General features: G+C 38.0%; 1 protein-coding gene across 1 annotated transcript in view; it reads left to right on the top strand.

Annotated features, from left to right (window-relative positions):
- The window catches only part of LOC127990556 (receptor tyrosine-protein kinase erbB-4-like), a 209,442-nt gene that overhangs the window by 159,042 nt on the left and 30,873 nt on the right, over nucleotides 1–19,527 (top strand). The window contains exons 17-20 of the mRNA XM_052591508.1: nucleotides 288–420; nucleotides 2,284–2,406; nucleotides 2,520–2,618; nucleotides 9,901–10,086. Of these exons, the coding sequence (XP_052447468.1) occupies nucleotides 288–420; nucleotides 2,284–2,406; nucleotides 2,520–2,618; nucleotides 9,901–10,086 (541 nt within the window). The remainder of the gene's footprint in view (nucleotides 1–287; nucleotides 421–2,283; nucleotides 2,407–2,519; nucleotides 2,619–9,900; nucleotides 10,087–19,527) is intronic.

Below are 19,527 nucleotides of genomic sequence, written 5' to 3'. Positions count from 1 at the left end.
GTTGGTCTGAATGTGTGATAATTAGGTGCTATGATTTGAAAGAAAATGGCACTATTTCTGGAAAAGCAGTAGGCCTTTAGGTTTTTACCGGGAGTTACCACTTTTTTTGCACTTTTAATATTAACAGAAAAAGAAAAAGAATGTGACACTGAGTAATTTTGAATGACTGATGTCATTGATAATGAAATTTTACTAGTTGGGCCCTTCTCTGCCAATAAAAATCTCAAATGAAAAACTGAAATGTTCTTAAAGTATATTATGTTTCATGTTCTTGTGTTTTCCTCCAGGACTCCTCTGATTGCAGCTGGGGGGATTGGAGGGATGTTTGTGGCTGTAATCGTGGCCCTTGGATTTGCTATCTTTTTCCGACGGAAGAGCATCAAGAAGAAAAGAGCCTTACGCCGTTTCCTAGAAACAGAGGTGAGAGCTAAAAATCGGACAACATTTTAAATATTTTGAATAATTTGGATGCAGTAAATACATCTGAAAAACATTTAGTCTCAGGAGACACACAGTCAGAGAGAAAATAAAAAATGTAGACAGAAAGCCTGGCCAGTGAAATTGGTGTGGTGGTGCATGGATGGGTCTACAGGGTCTATAGTCACTCTCAATTTTCCATTTGAAAGTCTCCCTCTCACTTCAATGGCAGGAAACCTCAAAAGGAATAATGGAGATCATTTTCAGATCCTTAAATGGAAACTCATGAAAGTTCTTCAAAATGTCCTGCAGCCAGTATGTGTGTGAGTATGTGCATTTGATATGACATTCAAGTCAATATTATGGAATCTGCAGTGCTGTTAGCTGTTAAGGAGTGTAGAGCACCAAATTGATCTGCTGTTTCGTTATCTATTTCTTGAAGATAAATCCAGTTCCACTTCTTTCTTTTTTTCTTCTTTTTCTACAAGAAAACTCAATATCAGAATTAATATTAAACAATTTGGAAATGAGGTCGGTCCATGGCAGATAATGGGTGTTTTATTTAAATGGTGATTTTCTAGATGTCACAGTGTCTTTGCAATCAAAATAAATCAATAAAGCAAAACTAACTGAAAAAGAATGAGAACTTTGGAGAAGAAGGGTTAATATTGTAAAAGTTTTTAGTTTGGGGTTTAAATGTGGAAATGGAAAGATATTTGAAAGTGCCAATGGAAGTGAATTGCCTTAACACTTAAAGATATGTCACCTATATAAAAGGGTTGAAATCTAAGGAAATGTAGCAATCTGAACGTAGAGATCCAGACATAAGTGCAAGAATAGGATGCAGTAGCTCACATACGGTAAATAATGAGGTGCAAAGACCATGAAAAGCCTTGAAGGTTAAGTACAGTATTTGAATACATGATGAGATGGGCAAGCTCTGTAGGATGATATGAAGTTGTGTATGTTTTACTGACTTGTGTATGTTTATCTTTACTTTATAAAGATACTGTAATTTGGCAAAAGTTTTAGTGGCTAGTCAACCCTCTACAATGCAAATAAATCATTGCATATGCAACTAAATGATGTCTAACATTAGCCATTGGCTATACATTCTTAGATTTTACTCACCAGTGTGTGAGTTGAAGGCCAAACACTCTGAGCTCTTCAGAGTTTCACTCTCTGTCAAGCGATCTGTGCTATTTTTCAGTTCCTCTAAATGGATGCGCAGCATACCTGTATTTGACCTAACATAAACTAGTGCGAAGGAGCATTACTTGGCATCGTTTTGCTGAGAGCACAGAAAGAGAGAGAGGGTCTTTCATACCATGTAAAATTGTAAACAATATTATTCGTTTTATTTTCCTGTATTGTTCTGTGGTCTTTACAATTGAGAAATGGGATGAACGTGAGGTCAAAATGCTTTGTAGTTTTGAGTTCAGGGTCCTAAAATCTCTGTCTCTGTTGTATTGATATGAACTTGGAACTCCGTCTGAGATTAGAAGCAATTCCATTAACCTCTTGATAATTCTAAAGATCAGCCTAAAAATGGTGAGTCCAAGTTACATGATGTTAGTGAAAAAATCCCTGTAAAAACACAGGCTTTATTTGAGAAGTAAAGAACGGGAGCAAAAAGACTGAACAATGCCAACTGAAAACTTACAAGCCAAAACCAAGAATAAAACCTACAGACTATAACCAAGTGAATAAATTTGTATGTGATGACAATAATGAAATCAGACTGAAAATGTGTCCAAAATGATGCCAACCTATGGCTGGCAGATTAAACTAAAGTATACATTATAGTTATGTATGAGTTTGTGATTATGTTGAGTGATTTTGGTGTTGTAAATGTCTTTTGAACAGTTGGTGGAACCTTTAACGCCAAGCGGCATGGCGCCCAACCAGGCACATTTACGTATACTGAAGGAGACGGAGCTCAAGAGGGTAAAGATCTTGGGAACTGGAGCCTTTGGCACTGTTTACAAGGTACTCCATTCACTTTTATGATTTTTGTGTTTATATGAGTTTTGTGTTTTCTCAATAATATATTTTTTACAATTCAGCATGTAATTGACTTCAGCTCTCATCTTCTTTATAAGGGAGTCTGGGTTCCAGAAGGGGAAACGGTGAAGATTCCAGTGGCTATAAAGATACTCAATGAAAGCACAGGACCTAAAGCCAATGTGCAGTTCATGGATGTAAGTAATTTACAATTAAACCTTACTTTACTTTTTACCATGATTTGCAAAACAAGAATGCAAGAACAGACAACTAAATGGATTTACTGAGAATGTCCATTTCACCCACAGTGCAAATCAAATAACACTAAGCCACACAATAATTTCTGTCAATTACAGTACATGCATTGTTAAATACATTTAACATTAGACTAACCAAGTTAAGCTATTGCTTTTAAGGCTATATTTGAGAAGCTATCTTAAAGCAGGGGTATCAAACTCAGTTCCTCGAGCGCCACTGCACTTCAGAGTTTATGCTGCATTCACTTCGTCATCGAAGGTAGGAAATTCAGAGCTCTGTGTCGGGTTTTTCAAATGGAACGCTCACTCTTGGGAAATCAGTCCACCTCACTCAACCCCAAGTTGAGAATTCAAGATGAAGTAAACTGGGTAACACTTTATAATAACTGCACACTATTAATCATTAATTAAGCATTAGTAAACAGATAATTCATAATTTATAAAGCATTAATAGACAGTAATAAGCAGTTTATAAATACAGATATAAATGCTTTATTCTTGATTTAAAAGCTTATCTATAATGTGTTTAATAATTGTATTTTCATAATTTATTCATGATCAGTTTATCATTTCTCAATGAACTATAGCATTATTTACAAACCAGTTCTTTAGGAGTTGCCAGTGAGTCATAAGATCACAAGAAATGTAGTAAATTCAGGTAGTTATAAAGTATTTAGTAGTGGTCAGTTAACTATTTATGTGAGCTCATCTAAAGTGAGTCTAGTTATGCCTTGTAAAGCATTTATAAAGGATATTTAAAGGCTCAGTTATCTTCTAAACAAAAAACTGAAACAAACACCACACAGTGATACAGAGCATAGAAATATTAACAGCTTGTAAATCTCATTTGTAAAAGCTTTACAAGGCATAAATAGTCCTCACTTTAGATGAGCTCACAAAAATAGTTAACTAACAACTACATATGTTTTATAACTACCTGAATTAACCCTGAATTACAGTAGAAATACATGTTAATGTAACAACAATGAGTTTTACATAGTAATTAACTCAAATGATATATAGGGAATTTGAATAATTAATCAGGAATATGATTAATTTAAATCTCAGATGACAGTTACATTAAATTTGATTGATTATGAAAAATAGCTCAATTGCCTATAACAATAAATAATCACAGGGCACTGTAACTTACTCATTAATATGTCAATATTACATTCTTCATATCAATTATTGTGATATCTCTTACTGTAAATTACTGCAAATCAAACCATGGTATGTCCAGCAAACCACTGTAGACCTATCAATTTTCAATAAAGTTATCACGCCTTATAATTCAAGGAAAAGTATTCTCTGGCCATGAAAATATTATCCTATCCTTTAGTTTCTAAATTTAGAGCTTGTAGCTATAGATCAACATCTCAGTGACTCGTAATGTGAGTGGGGTGGAGTCCAAGCCAATCGTCAGTATATGGGTTTTTAATAATTAAACTAGTAATACATCAAACTACAAATCACACAGAGTAAATATGCGTACGACAATACAAACAGTAAGCTTTATACAATACATAACGAATCCAAATAAAAGAGAGAGAGAGAGAGAGAGAGAGAGAGAGAGAGAGAGAAAATAGAGTGAGATCACATAAGGAGCTCAGGTATGAAAATCATAGTCAGTAACTTTTGGAAGCCAACAACAAATCAGATCATAACAACACTTTAAACCAGCATTTAAATCTCCATAGAAAAGTGATACTTGCATGGCCCAGCGCGTGAGCGTGGTCTTTTTGTGAAGCTTTGTGCGCTTGTCCTTTTGAAAACAGCGTGCGCGAGGCCATGTGACGCGCGTGCACGCTTCGCTGGATCTTTGCGTGAGCGTGGAGCACGTGGTCCTTTGTTCTGTCCTCGCGCGGTATTTGAAAGGTTCAACAAACATTGTTCCAGAATTCGTCTTCCTTGCGTGGAGAGGCGAATAGTTGAATAAACTTAGTAAAGAAAAGAAAAGAAAAGAACGAAAACGAAAGCTTCCAAAGGAGCCATCAAAATGGCTTTTTCTCTCAGCCCCTGTGCTGAGGGGGTTCGCGCTAATGAGCGCGGCCTATGGCCGCGCGGAAGCAACGTTGGAGAGCAGCGTGTCCGAGAACGGAGAACGAGAAGAAGAGGAAGAAGAGGAAGAAGAGAGAGGCGGACCTTGTTCGGTCGTTCTTATGGCTTGAAATGGTTCACGCCCCTTTTTCGCGTAAACAGCCAATGAAAGTCCGCGATCTGAAACGGAGGGAAAAGTTCCTTTGTCTCTGTGAAGACAGCCCCCCCCCCCCCCCCCCATCCCCCCCCCCCCCCCCCCTGGAGATCTAGGGCTTGTCCAAATTCCAGGGATTATTCTAGCAAGTTTGTAATTCAGGTAACATACATATTTCATTACTTTTGCTCTAGATAAATGGGTCTGTCAGAGCATGACGATTAGAACAAGACTAAACATAATAGATATATGTGATCAAAACATGAAGTTACATTCAAATGTAGAATTAAACATTTAAAGATTTGCTTAAAACATGATAACACTGCAGATGTTGGGAAACATCTAAATGTACCAAAAGGGAATACGTAATACATTTATAAAACATAAAAACTAACAGGTAACGAATTCATTCCATAGAATGCATTGGGGAGAAGATTTGGCTTCTCTCCTCTCCAGTGTGGTCGTAAAGTTTTACGACCTGCAAAGATGGGGGTTGCAGAAACGTGGCTCTCTTTGAGGAGGTTAAAGTGAGGAGAGACATTTCCTAAAGTATGAGCTTGCAACTTATACTCTTCACATAACAAGGATTAACCATTTTATGCAATCCATAAACATAATTAAAATACATATTAATAATAAAATGAAAGTAAGGAACTTATACGAAAAGTTCCTTTGTCTCCAGTGTTGGAATGTGGTTGGGGATTTTCATTTCTTCTTTGAAGCTCGCATGGGCATCGTAAATAATTTAAGTCCAGCCAGGCTGGCGCCAGGCCAGGCACTTGGTGCAAAAAGAGTTTCATTTGGAAAATCTGAATTAAACACATGAATCGATGATCTGCATATCTGTTACATTAATAAACCATTTATTAACACTATAAGTAACTATTACTATATGTCTGAATAAAAAGATATATGAATGCACATTTAAATAGTTTATTAATCATTTACTTACAATTTCTAAGTGATCTTATGAACCACTGACAACTCCTTAATAACTGGTGTGTAAATAATGCTATACTTAATTTAGAAATTATAAATTGATCATTAATAAAGTATGACAAAACAATTATTAAATACATTATAGATATGCTTTTAGATCAGGTATAAAGCATTTATATCTGTATTTATAAACTGCTTATAAATGTCTATTAATGCTTTATAAATTATGAATTAACTTTTTCCCTAATGCTTAACTAATGATTAATAGCATGCAGTTATTATCAGACATGGGGACTTGTGACTTGGTGACTTGGACTCGAGTAGACTCGAGTCGCTATTTTTAGGACTTGAGACTTGACTCGGGACTTGACTTGACTTGAGACACGATGACTTGAATGACTTGAGTGTTAATCAAATCATGTTTTCAGTTTGAATATAAAATATATAAATTATTTTTTTAAATAAAGTTGATTACTCAGCTGGAGCGCAGGCTGAGAATAGCGTCGTGACTGGATCAGGACACTATCATCAGTCATGCCCTCTCTACCTTACACACACCACGCCCACTTAAATCAGATATAACATCACATCAACATGTCAGCCTGAGAGGTACCGAGGGTCATCGCTTTTGTCTTCAATAGTTCGCGACTAAAAACGCGTGGAAAACGCTAGTCGCGCCGCTTTCTCCTTTCCAAAGCGCTCGGGCAGAAGTGCTCCTGGGGCGTCGTGAGCGCGTTGCTTCCATTATGAGCGCGCATACCGCGCGCCTACATTGGAAATAACGAACTTGCGCGCGCAAAAGACGTGATGTGAACGGCTCCTAATGATCCGCTAGCAGGCCGTCAAAAAACGCATTGAATGGGGCGGCGCTAGGGCTGGGCTAAGGGGGCATAAGCCCCGAATATTTTGTTACTTTGTCTTTCTCATAGAGCAAAACAATTAATCAGAAAAACAAATGTAGCTGCCGCGATTACCCAATCATGAGAAGTACATATTACACACACACACACACACACACACACACACACACACACATATATATATATATATATATATATATATATACATATATACATATATACAGTACAGACCAAAAGTTTGGACACACCTTCTCATTCAAAGAGTTTTCTTTATTTTCATGACTATGAAAATTGTAGAGTCACACTGAAGGCATCAAGGGCTATTTGACCAAGAAGGAGAGTGATGGGGTGCTGCGCCAGATGACCTGGCCTCCACAGTCACCGGACCTGAACCCAATCGAGATGGTTTAGGGGTGAGCTGGACCGCAGACAGAAGGTAAAAGGGCCAACAAGTGCTAAGCATCTCTCAGGGAACTCCTTCAAGACTGTTGGAAGACCATTTCAGGTGACTACCTCTTGAAGCTCATCAAGAGAATGCCAAGAGTGTGCAAAGCAGTAATCAAAGCAAAAAGTGGCTACTTTGAAGAACCTAGAATATGACATATTTTCGGTTGTTTCACACTTTTTTGTTATGTATATAATTCCATATATAATTCCACATGTGTTAATTCATAGTTTTGATGCCTTCAGCGTGAATCTACAATTTTCATAGTCATGAAAATAAAGAAAAGTCTTTGAATGAGAAGGTGTGTCCAAACTTTTGGTCTGTACTGTACATAACAAAAAAGTATGAAACAACTGAAAATACGTCATATTTATATTCTATACTCTGAGAGAGAGAGAGAGAGAGAGAGAGAGAGAGAGAGAGAGAGAGAAAGAGAGAGAGAGAGAGAGAGAGAGAGAGAGAGTGTGTGTGTGTGTGTGTGTGTGTGAGAGAGAGAGAGAGAGGAGAAATGTAACAGTTTAATGTTGTATATAAACTGTGTTTGAGAGAGAGAGAGAGAGAGAGGTGTTCAGAGAGGAGTCTGTTGGATGTTTAGTTTTATGGACTCAATGTTGAAAATGTAAAACATTTCAAACACTGTTGGCAGAAGTGAAAAATAAATAATTTTAGGAAGTTACAATTTTGTTTGATTCCATGATGTATTTTACTGAACATGAGTATTTACAATGCAAATCCAAATTATTTTACTTTACTGACAGTTACTTATATCTTGTCTTTTAACTTTATTAAGATCAGATTCTGCAGGTAAAATAACAATATTAAGGTGACTTGACTTGGACTTGACTTGACATAGCTTGTGACTTGACTTGACTTGACTTGCCCAAGAAAAAAATACTTGGGACTTACTTGAGACTTGAAGGTTAAGACTTGAGACTTACTTGAGACTTGCACATGTGTGACTTGGTCCCATCTCTGGTTATTATAAAGTGTTACCGTAAACTGTACATATGTATGCAACAAAGCTCAAAACTCGAAGGAAGCGAGAACCAGCAAACGTAACTTTAATAACAAAATTAACAAACAACAAAATTAATGTAAGCGGCAGCAACCTCACAGCAAACTCTAGTGTGTATCTCTCTGTTTGCACTCTGGAGATTTTAAATCAAAGGTTTACAATGTGTTTTTGCAGCTGTGAACACTGTAGCCAGTCACAGACATATTTGTTGAGTTCTTGAACGCAGTGGCGAATCAGAGTGTTTCTGTAAATCAGAATCCACTCACCTCTCAAAAAGCAGGTGTTCTGTTCAGTGCTGAGTTCTGCAAGCTCATCTTCTCATTGAAATAAAGAATAGATATATGGCCAGCTATGGCTTAATGGTTAGAGAGTTGGCCACGAAGGTTGCAGGTTTGAGTCCTGGTGCTGGCAGGAGTTGTAGGTAGGTAGGTAGGTGGGGAGTGAATGAACAGTGCTCATTCACTGATTCCACTCTCAGTACCCATGGCTGAAGTGCCCTTGAGCAAGGCACTGAACCCCCAGTTACTCCCCGGGCGCTGGATATATAGCTGCCCACTGCTCCATGTGTGTTCACTTCTCAATGCTGTGTGTGTGCACTTGGATGGGTTAAATGCAGAGCACCAATTCCGAGTATGGGTTACCATACTTGGCAAATGTCACGACTTTCACTTTTCACATAGAAATGATGTAAATAAGAGATGTATTGTTCAGTTTAGAGAGATTCATTGATTATTATAAACTGAATTTTCTAAGATTGTGATAAAATGAAATGAGTGAAAGCTTTTCATTGCTTATTAAGGGATTATATATATATATATTCTTGGCTATATATAATCCATTCAGAATTTAAATAAAAGTTTTTCATGATGCTAAGAGGACTAACATGATAATCATAATAAAGGATGGGATAAAATATGACATGTCAAAATATATGTGCATGAAGCATGAAGGCTAAAGCACCCTCACTAATTTCAGAAACACCCTCAGTGATTTGATTCTGGAACAGAGCCTGATCTCTGATGTCAGTGGGACCTGAGACTGGTCTGTGTCTCAATTGTCACTCATTAATATTCGCTCCACTGCCCCTGCCCTGGCTCACACCATTATATATATAGTATCAATTTAAGAAGAAAAAATAGGGTCACTCTTAAAAAAGTTGTAAAAAAAATTGGATACCCCTGTCTTAAAGTTAGCAATTTGTATTGAATGTAAGGTGTCAGGTGAATCTTTTTTATTTTATTTTTTTTATTTTTTAACCAGGTATGTTTTGCAACTACTTTCTGTAACTACATTATTACATAAATGTACACTATAGTAAAAGTTAAAAGTTTGGGTCGGTAAGGTTTTGAAAAAAGTATCTTATGCTCGTATGCATTTATTTAATCCTTCAGTGATCACTCTGATATGTTAAACTCCTTCTTGGGAAATATTTCCTACAATTATCAGTGATTAAAACAGTTGTGCTGCTTAATATTTTTGTGCAAACCTTCATGCATCATTTATTTTATTTTTTTGAGGGGGGTGCGTTCATTGATTAATAAAAAGTTTGAAATGAAAGAACATCATTTATTTGGAGATGTTTTGTAACATTATAAATGCCTCTACTGTCCTTTTTTGCCCATTATTGTACTGTGAGGTAGTTGGCCATAAACGCTAGTTTGACTCTTACCCTAGTTCGTAATACTAATTGGACCTGGAGTTTACTTACTGCATATCGAGGGTGTTTATGAAAACAGCACATTTTCAGTGTTTTGGTTTTTGTGTTCTAGGAAGCACTGATCATAGCCAGCATGGAGCATCCTCATCTAGTGCATCTTTTGGGGGTCTGCTTGAGTCCAAATATTCAGCTGGTAACTCAGCTCATGCCCCACGGCTGCCTGCTGGACTACGTACATGAACACCAGGAGAACATCGGCTCCCAGCTGCTGCTCAACTGGTGCGTGCAGATCGCAAAGGTAAGAGTGCCCATGTGCCCAGTGTTATTTTTTATTTATTTTTGCCTTTGTAGTTTAAAATGAACTTTGAAAATCATTGTCTCAAATAATTAATCTGTGTACCCTTCCCAACGCTTGTTGTTTTGATATTTGAGAGTTCACAGTAAATGCATTTTATTTGATTCCTTGCAAGTTTTTATACCGAACTCACACATCAGCTGGCTGCTGAACCACTAAATACTCAACTGCTTTGGCTCAGTTGGGTACCACATCAAATACAAGGACGCTCTTCGAAGTACTTTGAAGAAAAAAGCTCCAGTGTCTCAAGCCTCAAATGAGTGCAACTGCCCCCAACCGTGTTTAAAGAGAAAGTCTTCTTTCTACAGCTCTGTGATTGAAACATTATGTAATGGACTGGTGTATGAAGGAGTTAAGGGAAAATATCAGTTTCCCAATAGGCTTTCCATTTCCTACTCAGCAATGCATGAAATATTCATTCATTGTTGTTTTATTCTACCAGTTGAGCTGCGGTACTTAAATAGTCAACAGTTCTTAAATTAAAGACCAGTTTGTGTCATTTGCCAATCTAGCTTCACACTCCTTTACCCATGATTCCGTATTTCTGGTTTCCATCCCACATACAGTGCCCTTCATAAGTATTGGAACAATAAAGAAAAAATTATTCTGTTTGCTGTGGAGTCAATAAATATGTAAATATGTATAAAAGATAAATATGAGACAAAACTACAGATTGTCACAATTTATTATTGGGTGATTCAACACAAATATGTTTTACCAGCTAAGAAGATCAGCACTTTTAGAGTTTCATCTCCCTATCTGATGTGAGCATAAGTATTGCAACAGTTGCCTCACAGGTCTTTCTAAGTGTTCAGCTGTGTCCTGTTGCATTAATTCTTCAGATATTAAAAGCAGGGAATGTGTCTTATCAGTTATATCCATTGCTTCTGCAATCTAAGTCTTGCATTCGATGATGACACACACAAACCAGGAGGAGGCTGACTCTGAAAGAAAAGCAAGCAATTTGGATGCTAAGAGAAATGGGAAAAGAGAAAGTCAATTAGAACTATAGGAAAACAAAGGGCATGGAGAAATCAAGAGTTTGGAAACTATCAGCGACATCAGCAACCAACCACAACATGATCGGCTGAGAAAAACAACAGTAGATGATGACAGACAAATCATAAAAGCTGTGAAAATGAACCCTAAAATACGTGTCAATAAAATAACCAACAACTTCCAGAAAGCTGGGGTGATGCTCTGTCAATCTACAGTCCACAGGAGAATTTGACACAGAATTACAGAAGCTACACAGCAAGATGCAAAAGGCAAGTTTCTTCACAAATGTGAGTTGATGGGCCGATGAGACAAAGAATAACCTTTATCTAAAGTGTGGAGAAAAAAGGGAACTGCAAATGATCCTAAGCATACAACCTCATCTGTAGAGCTTGGTGGAGGTGGTGTCATGGCGAGGGCATGCATGGCTGTCTCTAGAACAGGACCTCTTCATTTTAATGATGACTTAATGTATGATGGCAGTAGCAGAATTAATTTGGAACGGAATTTGGTAAAAAATCTTCTTGGCTACCAATATTCAAGAAAATGCCACCAAACTCAGTAGAAAGCACTTCATATTGAATCAGTTCATTCAAGGACTTTATCAGGGCAAGGAAATGTAAAGTCTTAGATTGCCCAAATCAATCTTCAGATTTAAATAAAAGTAGACTAAAGACAGAAACTCCCCAAAACAAGCAACCGTTGGAATTGGCTGCATTAAATGTTGGGGATAACAATTTCAAAGCATAAGACCAAGAGTGTGGTGATGTCTATGGGTTGCAGATTAGAATGATTTCTGAATGTGACACTATAGACTAAAGGAAGGCATGAATAAATTACATTTAACGTTAAGATAGACAGACAGACAGCCCATTACTGTTGACAGTCTGCCCTTTGTGCATTGAACCCAACCTGATTGAATTGCACATAGTCCGCCATGTTTATATTGTCACTATAGTGCCTATGTTTACACAATGACTATTGTTACATGTGCATGAATAATGCAATAATTTCCGATAATCAGATAAATGATTTAATCCCATTATGATGTTTACATGTCAAGAGCAAAGCTCTTCATTCCTATTTACATGCAATTTCCATTATATTATTTGCTAAGAATTATTCATTATAAATGCAGATTTGTTCGCCGGTTCTTGTGAATAGGCTCGGACATTTTGTTGTGAAGCACCTAAAAATGTCACAATTTCTGTGTTTTCATTCATCAATGCACTGCATTATTTTAACGTTGTGCGTGAACTCTGTTTCCTCAGCTCCCCAGAAATGCGATGCTTTCTTTCCCACCAACATTTCTAATCTGCGTATTATTGCAGGTGCGCTTCATTTCATTCATGCACGTCACGAGCACATGCACACTTTAGTCAGAGGAGCAATAATGCGATTGAGGTGTTTACATGCCTGTATATTTCGATTAAAATTGGCGTACACCACCTATGTTAATACAATTATTCTTGCTGCGATTATGAGCTTAATCACATTATTTAGATCAAAGTATTGCGTATACATGAGGTAAAGTTTAATCGCAATATTGCCAAAAACTCATTATAATCACATTAAGAGGGTGCATGTAAATGCACTCATTGTCTGCACCAGACCAGAAATGTGCTGAAGAGTCTTATATATTTGTGCAAATCATTTTATGCATGGGTCATTTCAACACAGGATTTGTACAGCATCTGTTTCTGAAAGATGGGTCAGTACCATTTGTTCATGCGCAAACATCATATCCAGAACAAGTAAGAATCGCCTCATATTTTCTGAATATTTTCAAAATGCATTTCTGGTTGTGCTTGTCATCATGCTGTACAGTTAAGGGGGCTAAAGTTACAACGGTCGCTCAGTGTATTCACAGAGAGCAAGGCTGTCATTAGTTTTATCCTGAAAACGATCACTGTCTGCATATATAATTAATAATTTCTGACATTTTGGCTTTGTGACATTCTCCGGTTTTGTTGTTGACAGACAATCTGAAGTGTGAGCTGTATAGGTTCCGCCCTGGAAAGGGGGCAGAAGCAGCAGCTCATTTGCACTGAAAGGCACACGTTTTTGCACACACACAAAGAGGGGCAAATTTGCTATAATAAAAGATTGGTGGGGTATTTGAGCTGAAACTTCAAAAACACATTCTGGGGACACCAGGGACTTGTATAACGTATTGTAAAAAGGGGCATAATTAGCTCCCCTTTAAGGCTGAATCAGTGTTTGATTTCTCTCCTGCTGTGATCCTTAGGATATTAATCTCCTGAATCATCCATTAGAAAACCCTGCTGTGTTCAACAAGTATCCCGTGATTCCTGCTCATTATGTTTAGATCTTGCCGTTGTGTTTATCTATCATACAGAAACTGTGTGTAGTGAAAGGGCGGGCTCCTCTTCCTGCTGTGTTCTTGGAGAAACTAGAGACTTATTATACTGTGAGTGAATTTCCAGACCTGTTGCTTTCTCACGCCTAGACCCGAGGAACATGACATCTGAGGTGAAGAGAGAGTTAGATGGAAGAGAGGGGACTGATGTTGACACCTGCAGTGTAACAAGATATTTGAGTTGGATAGCAGCATTTTCAGTGTCTGATATTCACCAACTTCAGACGGATTTCCTTCTCTTTTTTTAATGTCACATTTTACAGCTTTGATGATTTACTTAGCATCTTTTGTCTGAGAATATAATTTTAATTAGTCAAATCAGTGTATTACACTAAAGACCAGGGTAATGGCTGCTGATAATTCAGCTTTGCCATCACAGGAATAACTTTATTTATTATTCTATGCTTTAACACTCAAAGAGGCAGATTCAGTAATACTTTCAAAATACTTTATTCTGTATAACGCTTTTAATATAGATTATTCTGAAAAGGGATAGATAGATAGATAGATAGATAGATAGATAGATAGATAGATAGATAGATAGATAGATAGATAGATAGATAGATAGATAGATAGATAGATTATATCCTTTTTTAAGTAAATTGATACATTTTTTGTTTGTTTTTATTTTTCTCCATTTACATTTGTGATATAATAATATGGGAGTCAGAGCCTTAAATGTAAAGCAATTTGAAATTAGACTGTTTTGCATATACCTTAGCTTATTTAAAAATCATAACAATTATTAATTGTTTTATCACTGCATGATGAATAAAAGAGTGTTATAATATTGTTTATCAAATCCATCAACTAACATCTTGTGAAGTAAAAACTTGGATGTTTGTAATAAACAAATCCATCATTATGGCGTTTTAAAGCATTGCATCTCTCATAAATCAGAGCTTGGCAAGAGTAATATCACCTATAATAATACATCATACATGTTCTATTATTTGTATATATTAAAGGCAATGATGTAAACTTTAGGCTACTATATGATACGAATGAATGGAATAAGCACAGCATGCTCACCAATCAAACAGCTAGTTTGCTCATCTCAGTCTCTCAAAAACCAAACCAGTTCTCTCTCAAGAATAGGCTAATAATCAACTTAGATACAGATACATTTTCTACTTGGCCTACATGTTTGCGTCTTTATCTTTTGCTGGTTTACGTTGTAACAATCCACTTACTCTTCATCAACAATTACAATAAGGGATTTTACAGTACGCTTCAAGGGCATTGGATCCATTTGTGACTGCAGATATCATTTTGATCAAATCAAAAAAGAAAAACAACCAAAAAAAAAACACATCATACTTCATAAATTACTTAAAGTGCGTGTATTGACCTCATTTCTCATCTTCTAAACACCCTTTTTCATTGTACCCCCACCTAACTTACATTGCACATAACCCCGTACCTTTAAAACAATTACAAATTACATTGCATAATCGACAAGGAAATTCAACACCATAATAGCCTTCAGAGTCCATTAGAACAATTCACCAAGTCCGTTTTTCCCAGTCTCTTCCAATTCAGACCACTTTAAAACACGTTCATTTTGCGGCCGTTTGACTCCACAGCGATTAGAAGCAGAACCAAGTCCGTTTTTCCCAGTCTCTTCCAATTCAGACCACTTTAAAACACGTTCATTTTGCGGCCGTTTGACTCCACAGCGATTAGAAGCAGAACACAGCGGTTCACACATTTAAACCCCCGCTGCTTACCACACAGGCATTTTGCGACCGCGCAAATCACTCGTGGAAAATATCGTGCTCGGACCAAAAGTCCACCACCGGGCCCATCGTTCCGACTTCCGATTAAGTGAACGCAGGTCTTGCTTCGCCGGGCATAAGCGGAACTGTTTTTTTTTTTTTTTTCTCCGTTTGCGTTCCCCTTATATACATCCGAGTCCACCCATCATTAACATGTTCCACCTCATACTTTCTCCTCCGCATCACGTTATCGATCTTCATTCCCAGATCAGATATACACAGAGTAAATGAGACACAATATGCATACAAAATACATGACGATAAAAACAATAATAATCAAAAAACAAAACAAAAATCGTTCATGTATACAATAACATGCATGAAACAGACTCAGCTAATGGGCACCATTACATCCCCCCCCCCCAACCTACGGCTTGGGGCTAAAAAAAAAAGGTTTCAAATTAACTACATTAACTGTATCTGATTTCCCATCATTCAACACCCCGCTAATTCTATACGTTATGGGACCTAGTCTTTTCTCTACTTTAGCTGGCCCTAACCATCGTGGTGCAAGTTTAGCAGAGAATTTACTTTCAGCTTTAGACAAAGGATGAGCCCTTACCCAGACTAGATCCCCGACTTCAAAGTGTGCATCTCTGTGTCGTGCATTGTAATATCTAGCTTGTCTAGATTTGGCTACACCAATATGTCTATGCACCTCTTCCTGTATTTCCTGTTGCTTCTGCAGAGTGTTATATGCTGACGTATCCGGCATGGGTTTAATCAACCGCTCAAGTGGGCCTTTTATATTCCGTCCTAAAGCTAGCAACGCAGGGGCCACCCCAGTGGTTTCATGAACAGCTGTGTTTATAGCTAAACGGAATTCCGGTAACCATTTATCCCAATCCTGATGATGCTGACCAACATATGAAGCTATCATTGTTTTCAAAACTTTGTTTACCCTTTCAGTTAAATTAGTTTGAGGGTGGTAAGCTGTGGCTAATTTCTGTACCACTCCCCAGGATTCACACAACTTATTCATAACTTGGCCAGTAAACTGGGGTCCACGATCTGAAACCAGAAAGGCTGGAACACCCCAACGGGTAAAAATTTCATTTTTCAAAATCTGACAAACTTTTGGTGTCTTAGCATCCCTCAAAGGGAAAAGTTCAACCCACTTCGAATAGTAATCTACAACCACCATCAACATCGTATTACGGGCCTTACTCACAGGGAGCGGTCCCATAAAATCGACACCAAGCATTTCCCCAGGGGTCAAAACCTCTACTGTTTGCATCTTCCCTACTGGTTTTTTGTTATCACCTTTATACCTCTGACAGGTAATGCACGTACGAACATGATCCCATACGTCTTTCCTAACTGATGGCCACCATGCCACTTCTAAAATCTTCAAAAGGGTTTTCATTCTACCTAGGTGGCCACCAAATGGACTATCATGAAAATAGAAAAGAAACTGTGATTTCAACTCTATGGGAACAACCAATTGATAATTAGACCCACCATGTTTAGATGGCACAACCCGATACAACACTCCTTGTTGTTCTTTATAACCAATGCGTCCTGAAGTAAAATCTACATCAGGCTGCCTTAAATCTTCACACATAGTATCCGCTCTTTGAGCCTTCTCAATGTCATGCATGGTTACAGGTAGCTCTGCCCACAACGTTTTTGCCACAGCAACACACACGTCACCATCTGGCAACTCTGGTGCCCTGGACAACGCATCGGGCACTATATTACAGCACCCTTTTCGATAATGTACCCGAAATGTGAATGCTTGCAACCTCAAGATCCATCTTGTCAGTCGTGAAGTAGCTTTTGGACAATTAAAAGCCCAAGATAAAGCACTATGGTCTGTAAATACATCAAAGGTATTGCCCTCCAAGTAATAACGCCATTTCTCTACTGCCCAGACCACTGCCAAGCATTCTTTTTCTGCCGTTGAATAATTGGTCTCTGCTCCTGTCAATGCCCTAGAGGCGAAAGCAATAACTTTTTCCTCACCGTCCAATTTTTGCATCAGGACAGCCCCCAACCCAACATTGCTGGCATCAGTATACACTTGAAATGAATGGGCCGAACTTGGAAAAGCTAATACTGGTGATTGCAACAATACCTGCTTTAACTTCTCAAAAGCTACCTGACATACTGGTGTCCAATCCCAACGTTGCCCCTTCTTCTTCAAATTATTCAAGGGAGCAATGATATCTGCCAGGTGGGGAATAAACTTATGATACCAACCCACCATGCCAATAAAGCGCTGTAAACTTTTCAAATCCATTGGCCGAGGGTAATTAGAAATTGCCTTCACCTTCTCTGGATCAACCTCCACACCATTACCTGATACCACATGTCCCAAAAATACTATTTCGGACATGAAAAAATGGCACTTTTTTACATTCAAGGTAAGGTTAGCTACATGAAGCTTTTGGAAAACAGCCTCTAAATCTCGCAAGTGCTGCTCTGATGTCTGTGAAAAAACAATCACGTCATCTATATATACAAAGCATATTGTCCCCTTCAACTCTCCAAGGATATTTTCCATGAGCCGTTGAAAAGTGGCCCCAGCGTTCCGTAGTCCAAACGGCATAACCTTAAATTGAAATAACCCTTGAGGCGTTATCACAGCTGTCTTTTTCTTACTACCCTCATCCATGGCCACCTGCCAATACCCGCTCTGTAAATCCAATGAACTAAAAACCTGTGCACCCTGCAACGACTCTAAAATTTCGTGCACCAAAGGCATGGGATATGCATCATGATGGGTTTTCGCATTTACCTTACGGTAATCAACGCAAAAACGAAAAGTCCCATCCTTATTTGGTACCAAAACAGCAGGGGAAGCCCATGCTGATGACGATGGCTCAATAACACCCTCTTCCAGCATCTTTTTAACATGCTCCATAACAATTGCTTGTTTCTGAGATGATACCCTATAAGCTCTCTGTCGCACCGGTACCTCATCAGTGGTTAGAATCTCATGCAATGCAATATCAGTTTTCCCCCTATGCTCAGTCCACACCGACGACCACTTTTCCAGCATTGGTCTCACAATTTCAGGTTGTAAATTTAACAGTGGGTGTGCTGACAAACTGCCATTGAGCTCCTCAGTGGTGAAACTCCTCCTCCTTCAATCAGTGGTGAACCAGGTGGAACAAATCTTCCAGGTGATCTGAGCGTGCCAGTACCTGGCTTTGTTGTCTTTAGACCGCATTTAAGGCACCACAAGACCAAGGAAACCATCTTTGTCATCAAGGTGACTGTGCAAGACCAAGCCTTCCACAATACTGTGAAGGACAGCCGGTGAGCGCCATATTGGCCATGTTTGGCTAGACTGCCTTAAGCAGTCAAACACAAACTCTTGAACTCTTGTTGACTTTGATAGGACTTTTGCAGTGGTATTTGTAACTTCAAATGTTGTTTGTGGGGTAATCAAATTCCAAATTCATTGTTTGACAAAGAATGTGTTTGAAATTGTTAAAAGTAATTTCAACTTTGTAGAAATCTTAACAAACAAAGTTCTTAATTCAGTTAAAAATGTATAGTCTAAAATTATTTGGCTAAAGATACTTTGTTAAAAGATAAGAAGGTTCTAAAAATTTTAATAATTGATTGTTTTGTAAAGGATATATAGTTGTGTGGCTACAATGATGCCTTAGAATAATTCTTGACTATGAAAATACTTCTTAAAAGTGGAAACCTTGTATTTTGTAATGACAGTACTGTGTTTATCTGAGGAGAATGTGAAGAATTGTTTAGTTTGACTGTCAACTCAAATAATAACTGGTATTTGTCATTTCTTTTGAGGTTTTTCACCTGTTTACTGCTATCAAGGAATGGTAAATAAAAGACAAACAACTGTTCCCATGGCTGTTTATTGAGTGAAATCCAGTTAAAAGCTTCATGTGGAGGGATTGTCCTTTTCAAGTGGGGAATTGCACAAGGAATAGATCAGAACTTGACAGTGAAAAACCGTCTCCGCCTGGAGAAGGACCAGAAGAGTGACCACACGTGTCCAAAGAGACAAATAAAGACTGTTCCCGTCCTGTTGCTGTGATTTGAAATGGCTGATTCATTACTGGTAGAACAGCTAAAGACCGCAAGGACATCAGCGAAACGTCAGTTTTCTAGGTTGGCCAATAATGTGCTACGAATGCATACAATGATGTCGGAAGAGGAGCTTCGAGACAATTTTAAGAAGATCTCTGAAGAAGCTGGCAAAGTCCTGGAAGCCAACGATGATGTAGAGGGGCAATGTATTGAAGAAAG

Source organism: Carassius gibelio, chromosome A1 (genome assembly GCF_023724105.1).
Source record: "Carassius gibelio isolate Cgi1373 ecotype wild population from Czech Republic chromosome A1, carGib1.2-hapl.c, whole genome shotgun sequence".
Classification (NCBI taxonomy): domain Eukaryota; kingdom Metazoa; phylum Chordata; class Actinopteri; order Cypriniformes; family Cyprinidae; genus Carassius; species Carassius gibelio.
The sequence above is the reverse complement of the archived record's forward strand: the minus strand, read 5'-3'. Positions and strand labels throughout refer to the sequence as shown.